Source organism: Chanodichthys erythropterus, chromosome 22 (assembly GCF_024489055.1).
Source record: "Chanodichthys erythropterus isolate Z2021 chromosome 22, ASM2448905v1, whole genome shotgun sequence".
NCBI classification, from domain to species: Eukaryota; Metazoa; Chordata; class Actinopteri; order Cypriniformes; family Xenocyprididae; genus Chanodichthys; species Chanodichthys erythropterus.
This window is the reverse complement of record NC_090242.1, coordinates 9,092,146-9,116,025: the sequence shown is the minus strand read 5'-3', so window position 1 is coordinate 9,116,025 and position 23,880 is coordinate 9,092,146. Positions and strand designations below refer to the sequence as shown.

At 39.0% G+C, this 23,880-nt stretch overlaps 1 protein-coding gene across 1 annotated transcript in view; it reads right to left on the bottom strand.

The window, feature by feature from the left end:
- Positions 1-23,880, bottom strand: part of gabrg2 (gamma-aminobutyric acid type A receptor subunit gamma2) — a 96,624-nt gene that overhangs the window by 26,360 nt on the left and 46,384 nt on the right. The window contains exons 5-7 of the mRNA XM_067375744.1: positions 20,994-21,076; positions 7,051-7,188; positions 179-331 (exon numbers count right to left, since the gene is read on the bottom strand). Of these exons, the coding sequence (XP_067231845.1) occupies positions 179-331; positions 7,051-7,188; positions 20,994-21,076 (374 nt within the window). The remainder of the gene's footprint in view (positions 1-178; positions 332-7,050; positions 7,189-20,993; positions 21,077-23,880) is intronic.

Genomic DNA, 23,880 nt, shown 5'->3' with positions numbered 1-23,880 from the left:
AGTACATAGTAGTTAAGGCCAACTAATATAAAGTGGGACCAATTATGGTCTTGTTATCTTACATTATTTTTATTCTCAAGTAAATCTGCCTTGATTTTAAGGATGTTTAGATTTAAATAGGGAATGTGCCACAACACAAAGCTTGTTTATCATGTAGAATGTAAACAGAGAGTTTTACCCAAGGAGGTTCTGGCTGGCACTGCATCCTTGTTGATCCAGAATGAAACCCATGACAGGACCACGATCAAGGTACAGGGGATATACGTCTGGATGGTGAAATAACCCATTCTTCTGCTCAAGTCAAAGAAGACTGTCAGAACCACATAATCTCCTGGGGACAAAACAAAATGTCATATTATGAACAAATGCAGACACCTTCTCATTCCTTATTATTACAATTTTCGATTACACTTTATATACGGTTTCATTGTTGCGGTGTAATTATACATTTAAGTACTGAGTTAATTAAGTAATTTATTTATATTTCTATAAAAACTAAACTAAAATAACACTTATTCATATGCTAAGTAACATTTATAGCATGCAAGTAATGATCAGATAAAGAACTTCTCATTACTGGCTTGAGCACAGTTAATGCTCGTTGAAAACAATATAAATTTGTTTTACATAGCCACCTAGAGCCTAACCACAAGGTCTACACTTCAGCATAATGGTAACCTCAAAAAATCGACATAACATAAACTCTTTTAAATGTCAAATATAACTGAACTTCAAACTTTAAAAGGTATTTCCCTTTACTAAAAAACACATTAAACAGCACTTAAGTTCAACATTTACTGTCCCAATCTTTCCCTATGCAAAGCATGCTGGGAACTAGAAATCCACTGCCCAGGTCCAATCAATGCAACATAAATGATTCATGTAGTCCCAACACAAATGGTTTAGGTTGACCTAACATTTTGCAAATTTAATTTCATTTAACATAATACAATTGAGTGTGAATGCCAATTAAGTAAAAAACTAAAGATTTGTGTTGGTTCAGCTTATTTTATTTAAATAAACTGAACAAGCAGCTAGAATCATTTTTTTGAGTGTGCAGCCAACAGGCAAAGTGCTGTTTGAGAATCATAAACTTGATGTTAAAGAACAATTTAAACATCAGTAAATTGAAAAACTACAGAACAGGTCATTTATGTAGTTGGAGGAACATCTAAGCCACTTTTACATCTCCCAGCAATAGACAACTTCACATTGATACACAACACACACACACAGAAACAAAACAGAAGGACATCATCACAAGAAAAAAAAAGTTTTCTCTGATTTAGAGAAATTATGAAAAAAAAACCCACTTTACTTAAAGCCTTTATGTATAATGCATTATAAAGTTATTCATAATATGTTATTATAATGCATTATATATTTTCATAGATAATTGTAACCAAAGTTAAAATTAGTGATCGACCGATCTATCTGTTTACCGATATTTTTCCCGACATTTAAGCATTTTTCCATAATCGGGTATCGGTTTTGTAATATCGGATTCGCCGATTTACGGCGCCATCTTGTGGCCGTTTTGAGACTGAGGAGATCAGTCAACAACAACTCAGTGCACAGGTAAAGTATATGTTCTACTTGGTTTGCTTTAATTAATCAACTTTATTTAACATAACAGACATGCACAAATGAGATCTGAGACATAAATTCCTGATGTAGTTCATTTATGCAGCTTGTTTCTAAACAATTGAGACGAACTCATTGAGTCACATAGTGTAATTCGTCATGTCCTGCCCCAATAAAGACGTAACTTTACATGAATTAAATATAACAGACATGAATGAGTGCATGTTGAAAATAAAAGCGCTGAATTTAATTCTCTATCTGTTGTATTTGCTCACCGTTAGTCTAGAAGAAAAAGTTTGTTCATATTGCTTAGCAACTGACGGATGATCAGGAGGCTTAAGCACGGCCACTGAATGAAACTTTTGACAAGATTATCTTGTTTAAACACACTAGATTATATTATCATTTACTACATAACAATTATTTCGCTACTACACATATAAATATAGCCTACCGCTTTGTGGAAATTAATTATTTATTATCTCCATGCGCGATCGCGGTTGATTAAGTTATAGTCAAACCGCACTTTGTCAGTTGGCATTTCATGATTTAACGTTAGATTAAATTTAGATCATAAAATGCCAACTGACAAGTGCTGTTTAACTTTATATAGTCTCGGAAAAAAAAGTTCGTTCATATTGCTCAGCACCTGAATGGGTTGATGATCAGAAGCCTCAAGCACGGCCACTGCATGAAATTTTTGACAAGATTATCTCGTTTAAACACCCTAGATTATATAATCATTTGATTTACTACATAACCATTATTTAGTTAATTGCACTTTAATTTTTTGGACTCAGACCCCTCTATTTATTTGTGTATAAATATAACGTTTTTTTTTTGTATGCAAGGAGGGAGTGATTGTTATAAATAAAATGGTTTGTTCAGCTCATTTGTGTTGTAATAATTGTCAAAAACAGAAGTATAACAGTAAATAAATATCGGTTATCGGGTACATAAACATGCAAATAATCGGTATCGGTATCGGTTATAAAAAATCAATATCGGTCGATCACTAGTTAAAATGCATTATAATATTTTCAGATTCCTCTGAGATGTCCTCCAACCAATACGCCCATATAGGTCATTTGTCACTTCCCTGAAATATGACCCATAGGAGCGTTTACTAAAGTTGCGCCCCTATCGACAACAGGACACTTTCATTTTAATGCACTGTACCCTTTTATCTGCATCATATTTAGGGTTTTGCGTAGCTCAAATGGTAGAGCATTACAATCATGCGATCGTGGGTTCGATCTCAGGGAACGCATGTGTTCATGAACTGAATATGCACTATAAATCACTAAGGGTTAGGGTAGGTGTAGTCGTTAAAAAGAAAATGAGTTTTGCTAAATGGAAATAGGACAAATGGTGGGTAAGGGACCGTGTAAAAAGTCCACACATTGCTTTGAAATGAAAATGCATTTTGATTGGTAACGACGGTCATACATCATTTCATGACGACAGACGTAACACGACACTGTCATTATTTTTAAATCCAGATACTGACTCCAAAACGCTAGATGAGCTCTCTGTACAAATAGTGCGGTTTCGAATGAGGCTGTTGAAATTCACTCTCGACATTGGGCATGTGTCAGGTAAGCAACTGATACTTGCAGACACATTATCAAGATCACATGTAAAGCACATCTTCACAGAGGCAGAAAAATAAAATAAGAGTGAATTATAAAGTGTAATTTAAAACCTTCCAGCCTCAGAAGCAAGGCTGAGTGTGATAATGAAGAGTTAATTAACCCCATCTTTGCAGAACTTATCCAATACTATGAGACTGAGTGGCCTGAGAAACGTCATTTTTCACCAGAGCCAGAGCTATAGTGGCCTGAAAGAGAAAATCAGTCTGTGGCTGGAGAGCTACTCCTCAGGGGAAACCTTAGGACACGCCACACTAACTCTCTCAACAGGTTTGCTTTACTTTTGTCAGGTATGAAACCTCATAGAAATGCCTCTGACCACTTTCAGAGAGAGAGAGAGAGAGAAAGAGAAGGATATCAAGTATCGAAGTAAAACAAGAAAATACATGAAATTATAATAAATAATCACAACCATCAGCCCAAGTATGTTCTGTATACTGCAGTGAATTGCAAAGTAATCAAGCATGTTAATCAAGGTTATTCTGAAATCTAATATTTTAGTAATTTCTTAAGCCTAATCTGCATGCATAACCAATCACGCATCTTTCAAAGCTGCAGAGGGAGAATGTTTTTGAACTAAAATGATTTCTTCCTGTTGCTGTTTTTGTCATATCGGCTTTTTCCAAAAGAAATATAGATGATGGCACAGGGCAGTGGTATCAGTCCTCTGCTCACTGAAGTAGCTGTGTCATCTCCATTGCATTTATTTCATTCTCAGCTCAAGGACTTCAAAGAAGCACATTGCTTAGATTATCCCTAATGAGAGCACAGCACAACACCTCAAAGGCTGAATCTGCCAGGAGATCTCATCTGACAGTCTGCTTGCCTGTAATGGAACAAATGGTGGGAGTGTAAAAAAAGAAAGATGAGATGCTTATTTGCCTTTTATCTCTGCACAGTGGGAACATTCTCAGACTTCTTTTGAGGGCAACATTTTTCTCTCTCTTTTTTCCTTCTGTCTCTTTCTTGCACTGAGACGTGTATATGCAAGTCACAAGCATGAATAGAAAGAAAGCTTGCCAAAAGATGGTTAAAATAGCTTCAGCACAGGTCAGAAACCTTCATGTACATACAAAATGGACATTGAAATATGTATAATTTTGCATTTAGATTTTTATTCTAAAACAAGACAAGGATACTGGATCTCAAGGCCTTTTAGTCTGTAACCAGTATTTCCTGTGTTTTCTTCCTGTTTTCATTTAGTTGTCATAATAATTCATTGTCTGATTGATTAGTGCACAGCTAAAGTGCACAGTATTGAGTTCATTATCGTGTATTTAAGTCCTTCAGTTCACTTTGTTCATTGTCTTGTGTGGCTTGTGCCTTTTTTTTCTTTCTAGTTTTGTATTTAGTTCTTTTGTTGGTTTTAAGAGATGTTTTATTCTGCAAATAGACAGAAACGTCTCGCCTCATTTTCATCATCATAAACATGACACTGTCATGTCCCCGTTGGTTCACTGCAGGCATTTATCTGTGGTTGTGGCCCCAGCTACACTGAAAGTGTATATGGTGGGACTGCTGCTGAACACTCACCAGTTGATAGTGTTTTTTTTTTTTTTGTCAAGAATTTTACTTTTTTATTTCATGCATAGGATGAGATAACTTACACCTTTCCCTCCTGCTTGTGTTCCTTCTTGGAACATATCTAGTCCTAGAAGGTTTAAAAGGGCCTACGTTTGCTTCAGTCAACTTCGAATAGAATTCCAATTCTTAAGCTGGTTTTGGCCTTAACGTTTTTACAAGAGAACTGGTGATTTACATGCCTTATTGGTGAGCCCATCCTGAATGGATTTTGCTTCTGGTTTTTGTTGTGACCAAAACTAGCTTATCCACCTACAATTGCATCCACGTCATTTCATGTTCAAATTGTAGTCTTGCAGTTGTTTTTTTCCTCCTCCACCCTTTGAGACGTATGAGGCTTAGAGACAGTGCAGGCTTTGTCTTCAATTCAATTTCAATGTACATTTATAAAGCATGATTAACCTTTTAACCCTCGGGAGGATGCCAGTGAACTGAAGCATTCTTTGTTTGCATTAGTTCAAAGTTACAAAGTAATGTAAAAGGATATAATTAACTTGACAAGCTACACATTATTAAAAAAAAGTCAGAGTCAAGCTTCAGTTTTTTTTTATCTCTGTTTTACTCTAAAAATCTAATTAATTTGTGTTGATGTGCATTTTGTGTATGAGTGATAAGCACGCACATTTAGTTCTCGAGGGAGCTGAATGTGCGCATTGTGAGGGTGATTTCTCAATGAGTGCTCCTTTAGCACCGGCTCTATTTCATATGTGTTTGGGTGGAATGCCTTTGAATGTGCTGGGTAGGATGTATCCGCAATACTATCTACAGAGACGGGTAAGGAGCTTTGTCTTTTCTATTCTCTCCTGAGGGATAAAAGTTAGCATTTGCAGGAGCGCGTTCAGCTCTCGAGGGGGTTGAAGGCACACATACCAATGCATTCATGGCAGTTCTCACATGATTCTTTCAGAGTTACAGAATCTTGCACTTGAATTTAGTGCAATTAACTGTGTTTTGTTCCACCCAGGCTTTACTCTCTCTTGAGGGATGAGAGTTAAGCACCTACTCTCTGCGGCTCAGGTCCCATGACCGCCATTGTGGTTAGGCAGGGTCAGGCAGGGTTGAGCATTTCTTTTCAGCCCCCCTAGGGTCCTCAGTGGTTGAACCAGATACCCCTAGTATAGTGACAAGGCAAATTTGCCTGTATTCCCTTAAAGGCAATGCCTGTCAGGGACTGGCATTACCAGACCTTGAGCTCTGCCCTGAGACGGGCACTGTTTGCTCACTCTGGTAAGGGTTCTTTCTTAGGGCTATTGGCCTAGGTTGTGGCCTTAAGGAAATAGTGTCACTGATAGCCCCTTTGTTTGACCTGAGTGAAGGATAGGTCTCCAGCATCTAGTCCGTTGAGTCTTCTTTTTGCTTATAATAGCAATTTAGGCAGTTACTCCCTCAGCATAACGGAGTGGGTACTCGTTCCCCACTGTCTTCGGATGCATGTAACCATGGTTCCCTAAGAAGGGGAACGAGACACTGCGTCTCACTGCCATGCTTCAGGGCACACCTGGTAACGTCTCCTTCAGACAAAAAAGTGTTGTTGATGTGTACTACAGGTGCCTTCTTGTACTCACAGTCACACACGTAGCCAAGTCAAGGGCTGTCACCAGCCAATGACAATGTCACATTTGAATCGCGTGCTTCAGACACCATCATACTGGAGGAATTCCCCAAAGAGTCTTCAGACGCAGTGTCTCGTTCCCCTTCTCAGAGAACCATGGTTACATGCATAACCTGAGCGTTTTATTGAAGGTCTAACCAATTAACGTCAATTAACAAATCATCGAGTACCCTAGTCTTTACTTTGACTGATATGATTTATTAAAAACACTCAATTGAATGAAACAATGGATGTGATCAAAAATATTCATTCTCCTATATGATTAATTCACAAACACAGATTAATTCCTTAATAAAACAATACTAATTACATTTTTATAAATAGGCAGATGCTATCTGCACTAAGTACAAAAAGATGTCCTTCCCTCAACATAGGATTGAGGCCATGTCTTCACCTCGAGTGGCAACAACATAAAGATGTTGTTAACTCAACACTAATTATATTGTGGCCACAGCATATCACATTGCCACGAGTTAATATGTCTTGGCCATGACAAAACAGTCAAAAAAAGTTAACAAGTCCCTTCCCAGTGACCATAATGGCTTGCAACATAAATGCTAGTAATTTAAGGAAAAAAAATCATACAAGGATTACAGATGCAAAGTAAATCTGAAATTTTACCTGACACAGTCCTGACAACCTCTGTGGTATTTCTCAGGCCAACAAAGGAGAATTGGTAAAGACGCCAGGAGCGGATGTCTCCAACTTCCACGGAGCTGCGTTTCCACTTGTATACAATCTCCTCCTTGGGGTAGCCATCTGCAAAACAATTAGAGTGGTATTGTTAACAATCAATTAGAAACAACAAACATAAAATAAAAAATAAATAATTAAAAAAAACTCCATAATTGCAAACACCAGTGACTCTAGCTCCACCCTTTAGACTGCTGTGCTAGGTACCCCAAAGGAAGGGTCCCAAAAAGGTGGTACAGTGCAGTTTCATATGTTGGTACCATTCACAACTTCTGACAATCAAAACGGAAATAATTGCATACTGTACTGTACTATACTGTACCGCTCAGTCAAAATTAGCCATAAGTGGTAAGTTTTTTTTTTTTTTTTTATGTGTCAAACATTGTAGATGAGATGTTGGTTGGAGATAAACTGCTGTGTATCATTGTGGTGTCAGTGTTTGAGGGATGGTCACTAGTTTTGAGCAGGAAGTAAGGCTCTAATTACTGATGACTTATTTCAGGCAATGTTGTTCTATGTAATATGTTGTGCACTTTGATTTTGAAACTTTGTAGACCTTTTACATTCACAAACTATATTGCACGCAACATGAAATGTAATATCTGAAAAAGCATAATGGAGCAGTAAAAAAAGTAAAATTACTGTATAAAAAAAGAAAAAGAAAAAGAAAAAAAGGTATCGCTATTATTTTTATATCTTGGCTGGTTTTATTTTTTAAAAAGTAATTTAATACAAAGACAGTATGATGTGAAAGTTAAAACTGGCTAAGGTGATTTGATCACAATGGGAATGATATGATAGGTTTCAGTACAATGATGAGTGATCTAGTGTGAATTTTACTGTACACACAACGCAAATATCTGTCCTAAGTAAATTATTTATTCCTGAAGATTATACCGAGAATTGCACTAGAACTGCAAAACAAATTGCCTCAAAGTTTAGTATTCAACATGCTTGTCTTTACTTGTAATCATTTCAAGTTTTAATAAAAGTCTATGTCTATGCCTTTAGGGTAGAGCTGATTAGCACAAACATAGATTTCTCATATTTACGTTAGAATTTTAACTTTCCTATTGTTGCTCCTCAACATAGACGTATTTCATACTTCTCTACCAATCTACTTTCATTGAGACGGTGTCGTGAACAACTTAGTCCCCTGTTGAACTGTTAATGGAGACATGACGTGCGAATGCAATTTTTAGGCACCAACCTTTCACAAGTACTTTCATGTGATTGCACTGCATCACTGCAATGATGCACAAGGAATCCATGACTTGATCTTTAAAATGATTTTTGTTCATATTTTTGTTCTTTTTTAAATCACATTGGATACTATCAGACATTTTTAATGACAATTTTCAAAATTCAAGCACATTTTAAACCTATGGGAAAAAAAAAAATCAAGAATTTCTTTATAAAAGTCTGAATGAACCCTGTGTTTTTTTACAAGTGTATATCCATTTATCCATTTATATCCATTTAGTGTTGTGGCTGGTGGTGTAGAGATGAGGCAGATAACAGATTTCCACAAACATATAAGACTTTAATATAAACAAAGGCAGCGTACACCAAACTAGTGTCTAACATACAACGAGAACGGACAAGGAGTGAATGGGAACACAGGGTATAAATACAGATGACTAACAAAGGGAGCTAAACAAGGTGATGGGATGATAAACAAGACACAGGTGAATCAAATGAACTAATCAACAGAACAGGGAAACTAGGTCACAGGGGAAGACAAACATGGGGCTCTGTAACAGTTCGCCCCCTCCCGAATAGGCGCGTCCTCGCGCCGTAAGAGTCCAGAGGAAGGAGGGAGGGGGTTCTGGAGGAGGGCGGAGTACCAACAAAACAAAAGAAAAGAGTCCATAGAACATAACAATGACAGTCCAAGGGGGAGTGGAGGGTGGGAGGAGCCAGGGGGTAGCCAGGAGCAGCAGGAGCCAGATGTTACCCCAGAAGCCAGCCAGGACGAGGCCCCAGGGTAGAGTCGCAGGTGGGAACCATGGAGGAGTCGGCTTGGGGGTAGACGACACCCTGGGGACGACCAACGGAGATGCCGCTGGAGACCTGGGTGTAACTGTAGAGCCGACGAGCCCACGCGCAGCCGATGGTCCTGGAGACCGAGGAGGAGCCATGGCGACGAGCGTCCGAGGAGGAGACGGACCTCCAGAGGGCAGAGGCTGAGCCGGTGGGACCGAGGATGTAGGCGGAGCTGGAGGGAAGGAGGAGCCAGACGGAGCCGTAGATGCAGGCAGGTGGACGACTGACCAAGGCGGAGCCGGAAAGACGAGGGAGCCCGGAGAAGCCGTATGGCCGATGGTATCCGGTGGAGCCGAGGGAGGGAGGAGCCAGGGTGACGCCGAAGTGTCGACAGGCCGAGGTGGAGCAGGGGGCGTGGAGGCTGGAAGTGGAGGCAGGGGATCTTCTTGAATGGATGGAGTGGAGGGCCTGAAGATGCTTGACATCCCCACCTGGCATGTGGGAGATGTCAAGTGGCTAAAGGGCAGAAATGATGGTGGGGCTGAGGAACTGGCTGTGAGACTGGGTGACGGAGGAGGCGGGAGAGGGAGGCTGGGTGGGCAGACAGGGAACTCAGGAGACAGAGATCTGGAGAACACTGGAGATTGGTCCTCTGGAGGCTCAGGAGAATCATTAAAAACAGGAGAATCAGGGGAATGGGAAGTCACCTCTCCGAAAAAATCAATTAAATTAGCTGTAAAAATGTCTTTCAGTTCCTCAGCATATTTGCCAGTATCAGTCATAGTTTTCGTCGTGGTGGTGTTGTGGGTGGAGATTTTCTCCCAGCCCTCGAGCTCCACAAACTCCCACGACGTCAGATGATGTTACCGGCTCACGCACCTGGTCAGAACCTTGCTGTGAGGTTGGCTCCGGGGCGATGGTACGGTCCGATCCTTTCCTCGGTCCTGGCTCATCCATCGCGGTGGGCTGGCCTCCTCGGTCTGCGGTGGGCTCGTGAAACATCTCCGTTGTGACGTTCGTCGATGTTGACTGACTGGCTTCTGGCAGTGGAGTGGGGCTGGCGGCGAAGTCATCCTCCGCGGGGCAGATGGTAAACGGAGAGTTGTTGTTTACCAGCACCCACTCCACGAGTGCGGCGAAGTCCTTCTGAGGACCGCTCCCTGGGAGGCGTGCCCGGGACCGCTCACTAAGGCTGGAGATGTAGAACACGCAGAGCGAGCGGTCTGGATAGTGTGTGAGGCACGCAAACTCCAAAAAATCCAGGGTGTGTGATTCCAGGGAGCGGTCCCTCTGCTCCAGGCACAAAAGGGCAACGGCAGGGTCCATGGTGACGGAGAAAGGGGAAAAAACAAACAAAAAGAAAATCGCCGCAAAAACTGTATTGGTCCGTTCTTCTGTTGTGGCTGGTGGTGTAGAGATGAGGCAGATAACAGATTTCCACAAACATATAAGACTTTAATATAAACAAAGGCAGTGTACACCAAACTAGCGTCTAACATACAACGAGAACGGACAAGGAGTGAATGGGAACACAGGGTATAAATACAGATGACTAACAAAGGGAGCTAAACAAGGTGATGGGATGATAAACAAGACACAGGTGAATCAAATGAACTAATCAACAGAACAGGGAAACTAGGTCACAGGGGAAGACAAACATGGGGCTCTGTAACATTTAGAATAAAACAGCAGGCTGTAATGTTGTTTGCCATCACTCATACATTGTCATTTGGATAGCTGCTCAAAATTGTTTGAAAAAAAGGGGGGGGGGGGGCAACTGCTGGTTCTCCTGTAAACACATGATAAGGAGGCAAGAAGGTTGTTAAAACAACATTTTGGCCATGATATGAAAATAACTGCTGTCTATATGGAAAAGGCTATAGGGTGGAAAGTCATCAAGCAAGAGGATAGCCAAGCAATCCACACACATGCAACCCTTTTAAAGACAGATGGCAATTAGATTTGATGAAGACAAATAATCAAAGAGCAACTCTTTTTTTGTGTGTGAGGTTTTTAGTGAAGTTGTGGAAAGGCAGTCAATGATAACAACAGATCCTGTTTTTGGTGACATCTTGCATTTTAAGCCTTTCATAGCAAATTTAAACTTTAAACAGATGATTTAAGAATAAATCAGAGGTCTGGAAACAAAAGTAGCAATTCCCTTTCGAAGTGGAACTTCAACCCCGCATCTTGGTGTTGACGCTAAATAGGAACACCTCCAGTGTGATCGGTGTCTATAAACACACTGCAAATTTATTGGCAGAAGGCAGTCCACACAACATTCAAATTATTCGAATGTGGAGGGATTGTGTGAGCAAGGGTATGTGAAAATGCCCCCTGTAGAAGAGACACTGGCTAGTGATCTCTCAGAGCGAGGTATTCTCATTAAAGGCTCTGATCTTGCTGTCAAAGCTGTGCCAGATCACCTTGCGGCTTGTGGACAAGGCGTATGTGGCAGTGGGTCAGGCTGGTTATGCCCTGCACACAATGGTGGTGTTGCAGGCGTACCTAGTCGACCTGCTCAAAAACTTGGACTGGGGTAGGGATTGTCTCCTGAGGTGGCCTCTAAACTGCACTGAACCACAGATTTAGCTCTCTGGGCCACCAAGCAGATGGCCACCAAGCACACGGCTACTGTCATTTGATGGCAGCAATGGTGGTCATGGAGAGACATCTGTGGCTAAATCTGCCATGGATCAAGGAGAAAGAGAAAACTTTCCTCCTTGATTCTCTGGTCTCACCCTCTGGACTTTTTAGTACCTCAGTTGAGGGCGGTGATGGGGAGGTTCAGAGAAGCGAGGGCATAGTCAGCAGCATTTAAGAAGTGCATCATGTGGAGGTTTGAATTACCTCCTACACCCTCTGCTTCCTCCAAATTTTCTGACCCATTTGCAGAGAGTTCCTGGATACAAAGTAAGAAGAAGAGGAAGCAAGATCTCAGGGAGATGATCACTAAAAAGCAATTGGAGAAAGAGAAACATCGGCTAAAGGTTATCACTTCCCCTAGCTCCCTAGTCTCTGAGGAGGGTGCTATGTATTGAGAGGTTAAGTGCTTACATCAGGCTCAGAATCTGGACTGATGATGTAAAGTGGCACGAGTCATGGTGAAATGAGGCAGCCCACTATCTGATTTGGTCAGGCCAATGCTTGATGTGAACACTGCATGAGGGAAACTGCATTTAAGAAAGGAGGGCACAGTGGGATGATGCAACCTCCTCTTGTTCTCTGTTTCCTGCCGTCATGCAGAACTGAAACAGCAATTACTTGAGGAAGGAATGTTTGTCCAGTATACAGGGGGTATCTGGCAGACCTTTTGTGGAATAGTGGTCGTGGTGAAATGATGCGACCCCTTGGCTTTGTTTATTATCCTCTCTTCTTCATAGCTGGCTGGTAGGGATAAAATTGAAGGAGCAATCTTTCATTCTTTTTGGAATTCTTCCCTCTAGTACTTCTACAGTAGTGGGGCTAAATGGTCAACTGTGAGTCTTAGTGATTGGTGAGACAATGTGGTAAGAAAAGAGAATGTTACCATTTCTCATCAGTTTCCCTTCAGCACATTGGCTGAGAGGTTATTGTTTAAGGATGGGCAAGTTGTATGTATGCGACTTTGCTATATGATCCCCACTCCTTCATTCGGGGCCCCCTCCTGAGGGAGGTATTTAAGTTATTTACACTTCCCTGTCGGACTTGTGGTAGCTATCGCAGCCATCGCGAAATGCTTAGGCACGGAGATAGAGCAGGTTATTGTTAAATAAATAAACAAACTGTTTCTTTATTGCATTGTGAACAGTGCTTGATCATGTAATGCACACTGGCACATTCTTGTATTCAGCAAGATACATTCAGGTAACAGTGTTGGAGGGTGGTTGTTTGTATCCTCAAAGTGATGGAGTGCCATTTGTCAGTGGGTCTGTGAAATAGAAGAACTGACAGAGTAGAGGAGCCTTTCGCATCACTCCTTTTGTTGCCTAGGTCAGTTGCTCTGCTCTGACCCCCCTGAAAGTATCTTTTTTTCCCCCCAGGGTTAAAGCTATTGAAAAGCTATTATTAAAGCTATATTAAGTTAGTAGATCGTGAAAGCATCACATTCTTTCTTTTTCCTTATTCTCACCTATGGCTAAAGTAAGATTATACGCTCTCCTTTGGAAAGGTTGCCATAAAATCTATATGAAGCTTGGCAAATGAGGGTTTCGATATAAAATATAAAATACAATGCCACTCTCATTTACTGCCCTTTACAACTATTAATTGGAATTTTAAGTAGAGCTAAAATTCTTCCCTCTAGACAGGTACGACATGAGGTTGATACACAGTGAATGGAATTAAGATGGGCAGTCCGCAAAGCGTCCCTCTATCTCGTTTATCTCCCTCCCCAACTATTTGTTGTAGTTTTGAATTAGGAATATATATTCCCCATGTGCATGGGTGCTTTTAATGGGCCTCTCTTTTTATTGAAGGGCTGACAGTAGAGGTAGATCACCTGAAGGCATCCCTCCTTCTTATTCTATCACCTGCTTCGACACAGCGCTGGAGACCGCTGAGCATAACAGGCATTTGGGGAGCGCCTTTACTTCTGGGTATGAGCTTGGTAAATGAGTTGTATGAGAGTTATAAGGGTAGACTACACAACTATTCATTGGGGTTTTAAGCAGAACTTTTAACTCCCCTGTGGTTGGATGCCATTCTCTCATTTGCCTACCTCCCTGATGATTTTCTGTAGTAGGGATATATGCTCCCCCTTGGATGGGTGACAATACTGAGGGTTGTAGCATGGGTCCACAGGCAGAGTAGAGGTGGAATGTACTATGTGGCTGTCCACTCCTCATCTATTGCCCTTCTCAGTACTCTCAGTCTGGAGGTACTGACTATTGAGGTTGTAACACCTTGCATGCTCCCTTTGGTAGGCCACTCACTCAGAGCTTCTCAAGCAAAGTATTCTGGAACATAGCTCAGGCTATATTGAGAGTCCCCTTATAGCTCTGTTCTTGTAACCCGGTTCCCTGAAAAGGGGAACGAGACACTGCATCTTGTCGCCATGCTTTGAGCATGCTTGCACGTCTCCTTCAGACAAAATAATTGATGACATGCAACACAGGTACCCTTTTAAACATACAGGTGCTTCATGTGTGATGTCATGGACTGCCAATGAATTTGGCATGTGTTTACAAGTGCTTCAGACACCGGTCAAGCTGAAGGCGTTCCTCATAGCGTCAATACCAAGACGCAGTGTCTCATTCTCTTTCTCAGGGAACCAGGTTACATACACAGCCTGAGACATTTTACAGCAATAATTTCAACAGTATCAAAAGGACAAGTAACAGACTAAGCTACATAGATACACACCAGAAAAAGTAATTTCATCATGACATTGGCTCCAAAGCTGGAATCGATACTTCCTATCTGTTCCTGTCCTTTTCTGTTCTAAGGATCATGCAATACAGCTATGCAAAAACCTAATACAAAAGCCCCATCATAAAAAGGGTGAGTTTCTAAAATCCAAATAAGCTCATTTATTAGAATAACTTAATTGTTTGAGTTACATTGGTCAAAAACACTGATTAAAATATTAATAATTGAATTACTAAAAATTATACTCCTAAATTACAGCATATAGCTCGGCGGTTATACCTTTCACTTGACAAGGCGGAGTTCATAGTCCAGAGAATCCACCAATTCCCATTTCAAAGTTATTTAAACGCAATGTCATAGATGATGTCAAAGCTGATTTCAATCTTGAGAAAAGTATTTTGACAAAACAAAAAAGTCATAGGCAGTGTGATCCTTATCTTTTACAGTTTACTGTTTGGGAAGACATCAGGTGCCCAAAACTTCCACGAGAGAAAGGGAAACAGTGATCATGTTCAATTTTCCTATGCAGAAGTTGAAAGAAAATGCATTATTCTGCTTCTTCAAATGAAACACCATAGTGTTCACATGACATCCTCAGTAGCTCGACTTCTGAAAAAAAAAAAAAAAATCAGAATATCAGGAAAACACGCAGCTACTGCACGCATTACTCTGTATTGTTATCATCCTGGAAAGATGAAGTAGGCTCAGATGTAGATGGCATAATATTTTTATGTGCTTCTGTACAATTGCGTAGGTGGCTTCAAGTTTTGGACAATATCAATATAATAAAAGGATATGCGTTGTGAATTCTTTACATTATATGTCTTTCAGCATCATTTAACTCTTTTTTTATATCTGATAATGGTTTGTATTAGAGATGCAACAATACAGTTAGCCCACGTCGTTTTTTTTAACCACGGTTTTTTTGATTCTGATGATTTGGCACATCAGAGTGCTTTCTGTTATTCTATGCCAAGGCGACAGGAACAGTAAGATGTTATGGAGAAAAAAATACTATTTTTATTTTACCTAAAAGCAATCTACTGTACAAATATACACACAATACACTTTCCTAATGTATTGTATAATATAAAATAAATATATGTAAAATTGACACTGGCAGCTCACAAATTTATAATTTGAGACCAGAAATGCACCACATAACTGTAAGAGTAAAATAAATAAATAAATAAACTGCACACTTGTTTGTAAGGAAGATTGGGAGTTATTAACTAATTTCTGTATCCAATACGTTTGTCACAACACCTGACAAAAAAAAACAAACAGCTCACACCCGAACACTCAAGAGCTCAACTAATCATTTGTGTTTCCAGTACCTGCTCATTTTGACAGCTCTAGGTAAGGAAAAACACGGAAGTGACCGTGCACAACATGTCCTCCAACCAATAAGCCCATATAGGTAGTTTGTCACTTCCATGAAATACAACCCATAGCAGCGTTTACTAAAGTTGCACCCCTATCGACAACAGGACACTTTCATTTTAATGCACTGTACCCTTTTATCTGCATCATATTTCGGGTTTGGCGTAACTCAATCGGTAGAGCATTGCAATATACAACAATATGCAGCTAGAGGGCACACGACTTTAAAACATAATTATAGGTCGTAATAAGGTGCTTTTGGAAAATAACCTATAAGGTCGTTTTTTTGGAGGACAGTCTCTACTGAAACTAATCTCTAGCATTAAGCCTGTGATGTTGCTAGTGTTTCCCGATCTTTATGATTATTAGTTGGTATATTGCTAATACTTGCAATTTATTGTTTAAATATGTTTATAATTCAGTGTATAATACATTCTATTTTTGTAATACTTTAATATCATAATGAGGACGCTAAAAAGTGTATCTTTGTTGTTTATATATAATACAATATACATATCAGTAGCAAGTGGGGACTTCTTTAACCAGGTATGCTGGCATTCCTTATGCACATGTAAAATAATGTAATCATCAAAAATGTAACAGCGGATAAATCAAAACTGCCTAACCTATTGAGTGAAATGTCGACCTAGGAAGAGGTGTAGGACTATGTAAGATTTGAAGGTGTTGTTGGACTTGATCTACTCTATGTTTGTAGTCTATGTTTTGATCATCATTCTGAATCTAATCCGGATATAGCAGAGGCCCTGTTCTTTCTTTTGGCATACTGCACGTTCAGATATTCATACAACAAAATATTCAGGGGGCCATGAAAGTGTGAGAATGATAAAATAAATAAATAAATAATAAAAAAACACTCTGGTGGGGAAAGAGCGTCTTAGTGTCTAGTGTCTTAGCTACTATGTACTAACATTAGTCATTTAATACAGTGCACTTTTTGTGCACACATATCTGCATATTACATATGTAATTCACTTCTGTAATGACATCTATAATTACACTGTTGACTCTTCCCCTTACACCTATCCATACCAGCAAACCTTTCCCGTTTCCACCTCAATAGCAGCAAAGTGTTTTTACCAACCTGGTCTCATGGGAGAGACGTACCAGTGGGCACGTTTTCGCGAGACACAAAATTACGTACCGGCGAGTACGTCTCGCCGCAGTTTCCGACAGAAACGAACGCTAGAGGCCGACAAAACGACTATGAGCGCTTTTGCTCGTTTTCACGCACGGTTTCGACGACGGCCGGGGTCGGATTATGGATTTGTAAAGACTCGTTTTGGCGTCTCCTCGCGCAATATCACGTCACGGCTTCAAAACGCATCCGACCGGAGTGCCCGATTTGTAAACAAACGTACTTTGGACTCTCCGGCTCTACGCGTTTCGCTTTTTTCGACCGTGACCAAGCTTGCTCGGTAGCTCGGCCGATACGGAGTCGGACTTAGGGCGAGGAGTTGACTCCCCCTGCCTGCATGGGTACGAATCCCGCGAAAGGCGACTGACGTAAAAAAAAAAAAAAAAAAAAAAAAAAACACGCTTTTGGCGCCGCTCAGTGGACATTTCAGAGCGAAACTGCAGCGATATGTACTCACTGGTACGTATTTCGCGACTCGCGAAAACGTGCACACGGGTACGTTTTCGTCATGAGACCAGGTTGGTTTTTACAAAACAACATGAACATGTACTCTGTACCTAACATTTTTTATGCAAATACATAGTGGTTAAAGACAACTAATATTTTTCTTTACTTTATATTATAGCGGCATCTAAAATTATTAAAACATTATAATGAAAATAATTGAAAGTGTAAAATATCTTCGATTTAAAACTAACATTTTAGAATAATAATTAATAAAGTATAATAATAATAGACACTCTTAGCTTAAATGTATTACATTTTTAGCTTAAATAACGTAATTCCATTAAGTTACAATCATTACAGTTGCACCAACTGACTTTTGCAACTAATAATACATTGGATAGGCTTGTACTCGGATGCCTGTATCAACTTTTGCCTTTGCTAAAAAGTTCATATATATAATTTTTTAATACAATAACTTTCAGTTTTCCTAGTTTTACATTGGTTGTACCACCTGACATGGAAAGTGTACCCTACCCATACTTGAAAATAGCCATTTTTATCAGTATTTGAGAGAGATCTACAAAACTTTTCACTCTGTCCCAAAGATCAATTGAGGTCCTCTGGATGATGCATTATCATGCATACTGTTATTACCTTTTCACTTCATAATAAAATAACCCATGTTTGAAGTTGTGCCACCCTGCTATTTCAGAACATGCAAATTGCTGGACAAAGGTTTTCAACTATCTCAACAGCTTTAAAACTACTGAAATTTATAAAATTAATTTATAGGAAAGGTTTCAAATGTAAAATTATGCAATAGTATTTTTATTTTGAATTTTCTATTATTAAAACAGTTTTAAATAGTTCATTTGCATGGACGGTTGCACAAAACTCAATAGGTTTTATAGATTAAAGTGTCAAAGAAGTCATGAATTTATCAAATTAAAAGGAATAATACACTTGCACACAAAAATATGCATGTCATGTCATTGACCCATATGGCAATGTTAATGTATTTGGTCTTGGCAGTCTAGATCTGCTACACTGTTGCTGTTGATAATTGCTTCTGCTGCAGAGCAAGTATGGACACACAGACACGCTACTGTGAGCATGTATGCTGCTGCTATAGACATAAATCTCTCAATAAATCAAGAAAAAGACAAGACAATAAAAGCCAACACACATGCTGAGAGTACGAAAACATGTTGCTGCATCAATAGACATAGATAATCCTCATACAGAGACAATATGACAAAAGGACAATACAACCATCCAAACAAGCAGATCTATCTCCAAGACATATGTACTGCTGCTGCTCAGAAGAGTCCTGAGAACCGGATGTTTGCTATTTATGTTTGCCTGCTTTGCCGAATGGCTTAACATCAAATGGATTGGCTTGAGTGTATCTAGGCTAGTGAAGCCCAGAATTATTCAACTAGTGACTCTAGCAATGTGAACCTGGGTGCCATACCCTTAGATTTGTTGTACCACACCATTGACCTAGATGGATCAAATGTATCTAATTAGAATGCACTCTATGTGCGGATTTGACATGTTGCAAGCTGATAGAAATGGAAAATAACCCCAAACAACCACCAGAGCAAGCATGCCTGCAATTATTTATATTTTTCGAACAGCATCCACAAGCACAGCCATGTGACAAACAGCATTTTGCAGAGTAACAAGCAAACGTTAACTTTATTCATGAACAATACAGAATTTCACTTAAAAAAATTTGCCTGTAACTTCACAGCAAGGTTGTCTTCCTTTTGTTGTTGTTATTATTGACTCAAAATGCACCATCTCATGCTAGCTTTGCTTATGTTTTATAATTTCTTGTATCTTGCATCATTTTGAACAGGAGTATTTACTGCTACTGCTATTAACTCAAAATGCATATTCTCATGCTTGCTTGCTTATATGCTTAATTATACACTCCTTGTATCATACACAACTGTAAAACATTAAACAGGGTTTGAGCAGGTGTATTTACTGCTGCTGCTATCAACTCAAAATGAATATTCTCATGCTAGCTTTGCTTATGCTTAATTATTTTCTCCTTTCATCATACACAACTTGTAAACATCAAAGATGATTTCAAATGTGTATTTACTGCTGCTGCTGCTGCTATCAACTAAAAATGCTTACTCAAGCTAGCTTGCTTATATGCCTAATTATCCACTCGGTGTAATAACGCAACTTGAAAAACATCAAACATGATTTTGAACATCTGTATGTTTGTTTCATTGATAAATGCAGACCATGCAACATTGTTTAGTGTTTTGAAATAGTAAAATAGTCTTTTCTCTTATCATAAGCAATTGAATTTTAGAGAAACTGAACCAGACTATTTAAATGGTGACCAAATCAGCTCGTGCTATTTATGTGATTGCTTGCAGATTGCATGTAAAGGACCTATCAACTGGTCTGCAGCTATGCAGCTCCATATACAACGAACTGATGCACTGTGTATTCTGACACCTTTCTATCAGAACCAGCATTAACTTCTTGAGCAATTTGAGCTACAGGAGCTCGCCTGTTGGATCAGACCACATGGGCCAGCCTTCGCCCCCCCACCTGCATCAATGATCTTGGCCGCCCATGACCCTGTCACCGGTTCACCACTGTTCCTTCCTTGGAGCACTTTTGATAGAGACTGACCACTGCAGACCGGGAACACCCCACAATAGCCATCACTATTTGGCTCTTGTCAAACTCACTCAAATCCTTACGCTTGCCCATTTTTCCTGCTTCTAACATCAACTTTGAGGACAAAATGTTCACTTGCTGCCTAATATATCCACCCACTAACAGGTACCGTGATGAAGAGAGGATCAGTGTTATTCACTTCAGCTGTCAGAGCTCATAAATAATGTTATGCCTGATCGGTGTATATTCAATTTCAAGTTGATGAAAATGAATGTAGCATAGTTGAATGAATGAATAAATGAATGAATGAATGCATAGTTGGGCCATTAAGGCTTTTTCTGTAAATAAATAAATAAATAATCGTTACCTTTCAATCAAAGTGAGTTAAAGAAGCCTAGTTTTCAAAGCAGAAGGAGACACAAAGCTTCACCCCACTGATCTACAAGAACAATTTGCAAGTCTCAAAGTAACTAATTTTCCTTCGTACTGTTTCTAAAATAAACACCCCACCCCATTTCCTCTGAAACTACAGATGATGTTGTCTTACAAGACTGTCCCATGGCACATCTGCTGCTTCATTCTTACCATAATAAGCCATTTCCCCCTCCATCCTCTCCATAGTCAAAGGAGAAGAAGAAAACTATGGCAGTGGCACACAGCTTGTTTGTGTGAGCATGCAAAGACATGTATCTCAAAGTCAGGCCATATTTTTAGTTCCTCACTACCTGTGCTTCATATTTCAAGACAAAAATTGAAATGTCTTTTATAGCATCCTAAAATGGTTTCTATGCTCTCAACTACATTGGAGCATGGAAGCAGGCATGGGTTGGAGAAAACTGGAAAGAAAAAGCAAGCAAGAATGGAACCAATATGGATGGATTTGCATGGCCAGACTTACAGCTTGAGAACTCCAGGGGACATGAATGTTCATCCATTGGAAAGTTATTCAGTTTAAGCTGGCACTCTGCATCAATGGTCAACCTAAAGAAAGAAATTGCCTTAGTTAAATTTCTCTTTATAAGCCACTTCATTAGCATACCCATAACACAACATTTATAATCTACAGTGCTAGAATGCATGATATACTGTACATGGCACAACAGTAAAACGGATGACAAAACATGCCGCTGAGAGTTGGCATCAAATGCAATTATGGCAGGCGTGCTTCGTAATTGTTATAACTGGATAAATGCTTACTGGAAGAATGTAATCAGACTAGAATGGCATAATGAATCAATTAAAGAAGTCAGGGTGAACATTAAACCGATATCACTTGTTAATTGTTTTTATTACAAAATCTACCCAGATAGCAAGGTGATATTGAAACAATGTTTAGTTTTCCTACAAACCATCATTTTGTTTGAGATTGATGTTTCAGTGTTTAAAGTATGCTGGATCAGCATTGAAATTTTGATAAAAGCCAACAGCACACATGGGTGATGCAAATGACATGGAATTAGCATTGATTTGTAGCTTATGAACACAAGATCATGTGACTATGTATCTCTAGAGGCTGTTCCCCAATCAATTGGGCCGTTTTCAAACTAAGAAGGGCACTTAACCCGATTTGCTCTAAACCACGGGGGGATAGGTTTAGGGGTGGAGTTAGGGATGTGACATGATTCTGTTCATTTTTATGGACTTTTAGTTTGTTATTTTGTCATGTTTTCCTCTGTTCAGTTTCCCGCCACTCTTTAGTTGTCATTGTGATTAATTTAACCTGCACAAGTGTTAATCATTTATTTAAGTTGTATTTAAGACTTTTCAGTTCCCATTTGTACGGTCACGTCTATGTTAGAGGTTGTGTTTTGTTTGCCTGCCTGTTTGGATGGCTTTTGCAGTGGATTATAAAAGACTTTTGAAACTTAATCATCATTTCTTTGTTCTTCCTTCAACCTTGTGTGACATTTTGAACCTTCATGATTTTAGCAAGTCGGTAAAGCGGATGAAAATCCCCATCGTGGTTTGAAATGCCTACTGATTGTGAAATGCCCATTTTGGTTCTGCAAATACTTCTCAGTAGTCTATTAGATGGTTCTGCTTTAGAGAGAAAACAGGAGCATCCTATAAAGAAGTCTTGTTTGTTGAACCGCCTGAAATACGATTTCTCTGGCACAATTTCAAATGGTGCATCTACTCAATATCTCTCTCCTCCTTCGCTTTACTAGCTTGTTTTTCTGTTTATTGATTTTGTATTCTTGCTGACTGTGATACATTAATTTTAATGTGATTATTGTTATTGTATTGTATATATTTTTCTACATACTTAACGTGCATCTTGCTTTAGTAAGATTTATTAGAAATGTCTTGATGTTCCAGCAACATTTAGTAGATTGCTTGAAGAGTAATGGCAGATGCACAACCAAAAATATTAGACTTTATCTATCTATCTATCTATCTATCTATCTATCTATCTATCTATCTATCTATCTATCTATCTATCTATCTATCTATCTATCTATCTATCTATCTATCTATCTATCTATCTATCTATCTATCTATCTATCTATCTATGTGTTGCAACTTTTATTTTAATAAATGGTAAACAGACTACAATAAAATGGTGAATGGCCAATAGATCAGGCAAGTTTTTCAAAAATGGACAAAAGGACGGTTCTAGGACATCTTTTGACATTCTTTAAAAAGAAGAGAACAGAAGGTATGTCGACAGTCTTTCAGGACATTCACTTGACAAAAAAATAGAAAGAATAAGTACATAAGGTACTTTGATTCAATAAGAGATGTTGTCAAGTTATTGAAAAGTAATGCAATCACCAAGGTGGTAATGCACACATGCATATGTTAGGTAAATGTGTGTGTTTATTTCCAAAATAGTCATGTTTTAGTCCCTAAAGCAAGGGCAGATTAAGGTCTACACAAGCCATTATTTTCTAGAGCTATTCAGGTGAGGTGATTCAATCTTTTCTGGCCCGTTGTCAGGGGCGAATTCAGGATCACCGCTGACAGAAATAAATACTGGTTATATAAGGGGATTTTAAATTATGCACCATTTATCATCTGTAATGCCATTGTGTAACCACTAGATGGCTGTATAGCCCAATATTTAAATATATAAACATGGCTGTGTATTCTCTACAATGGTGGATGAAGTACAGATACCCTAATAAAATATTACTAGTAAAAATCGAGAAGTACTTGATTTTTATTGTACTTAAGTATAAAAAGTACTGACTGATGAATGGTTATTTATTTTGCAATTTTATATACTCCATCCTACTGCTCAAAATATATGTAGAGGGAGGGGGTATAACGTACTAGACACACAGATAGAGATAGATCTGGCATCAGTGTAAATTATTATGAATTTTCAAGTAGCCAGCATTAGTCAATAAGGAAGATTATGCAGACATTTTAATTTATTACCAAAACGTTATACACGCTGATAATGAGTACTGATAATTTCTGGTAAGTCAATTATCAGTGAAAATAAAATAATGAGAGGGGATGCGAGTGAAAATAAAATAATGTGCAATCAAGTGAAAATAATACAATATACATAAAAAATGAGCAAAAACAAAATGTGTGTAAATATATGTTAAATAAACACATATTTAAACACAATATGAAAACAGACCTCACACAGTTCAAAACGTGTTAACATTTTAAAAGCACAGTATGTAATGTTTGCCACTAGAGGTCACTTATTCAAAACAATAACAAAGTCATCTTAATGATGCAGTGCATGAGCGTGGAATCACAGGAGTTGTCGTTTTCACCTCCACAGCAGATGGAAATCCATCCGACGGGACTCAGGTAGAAATTAT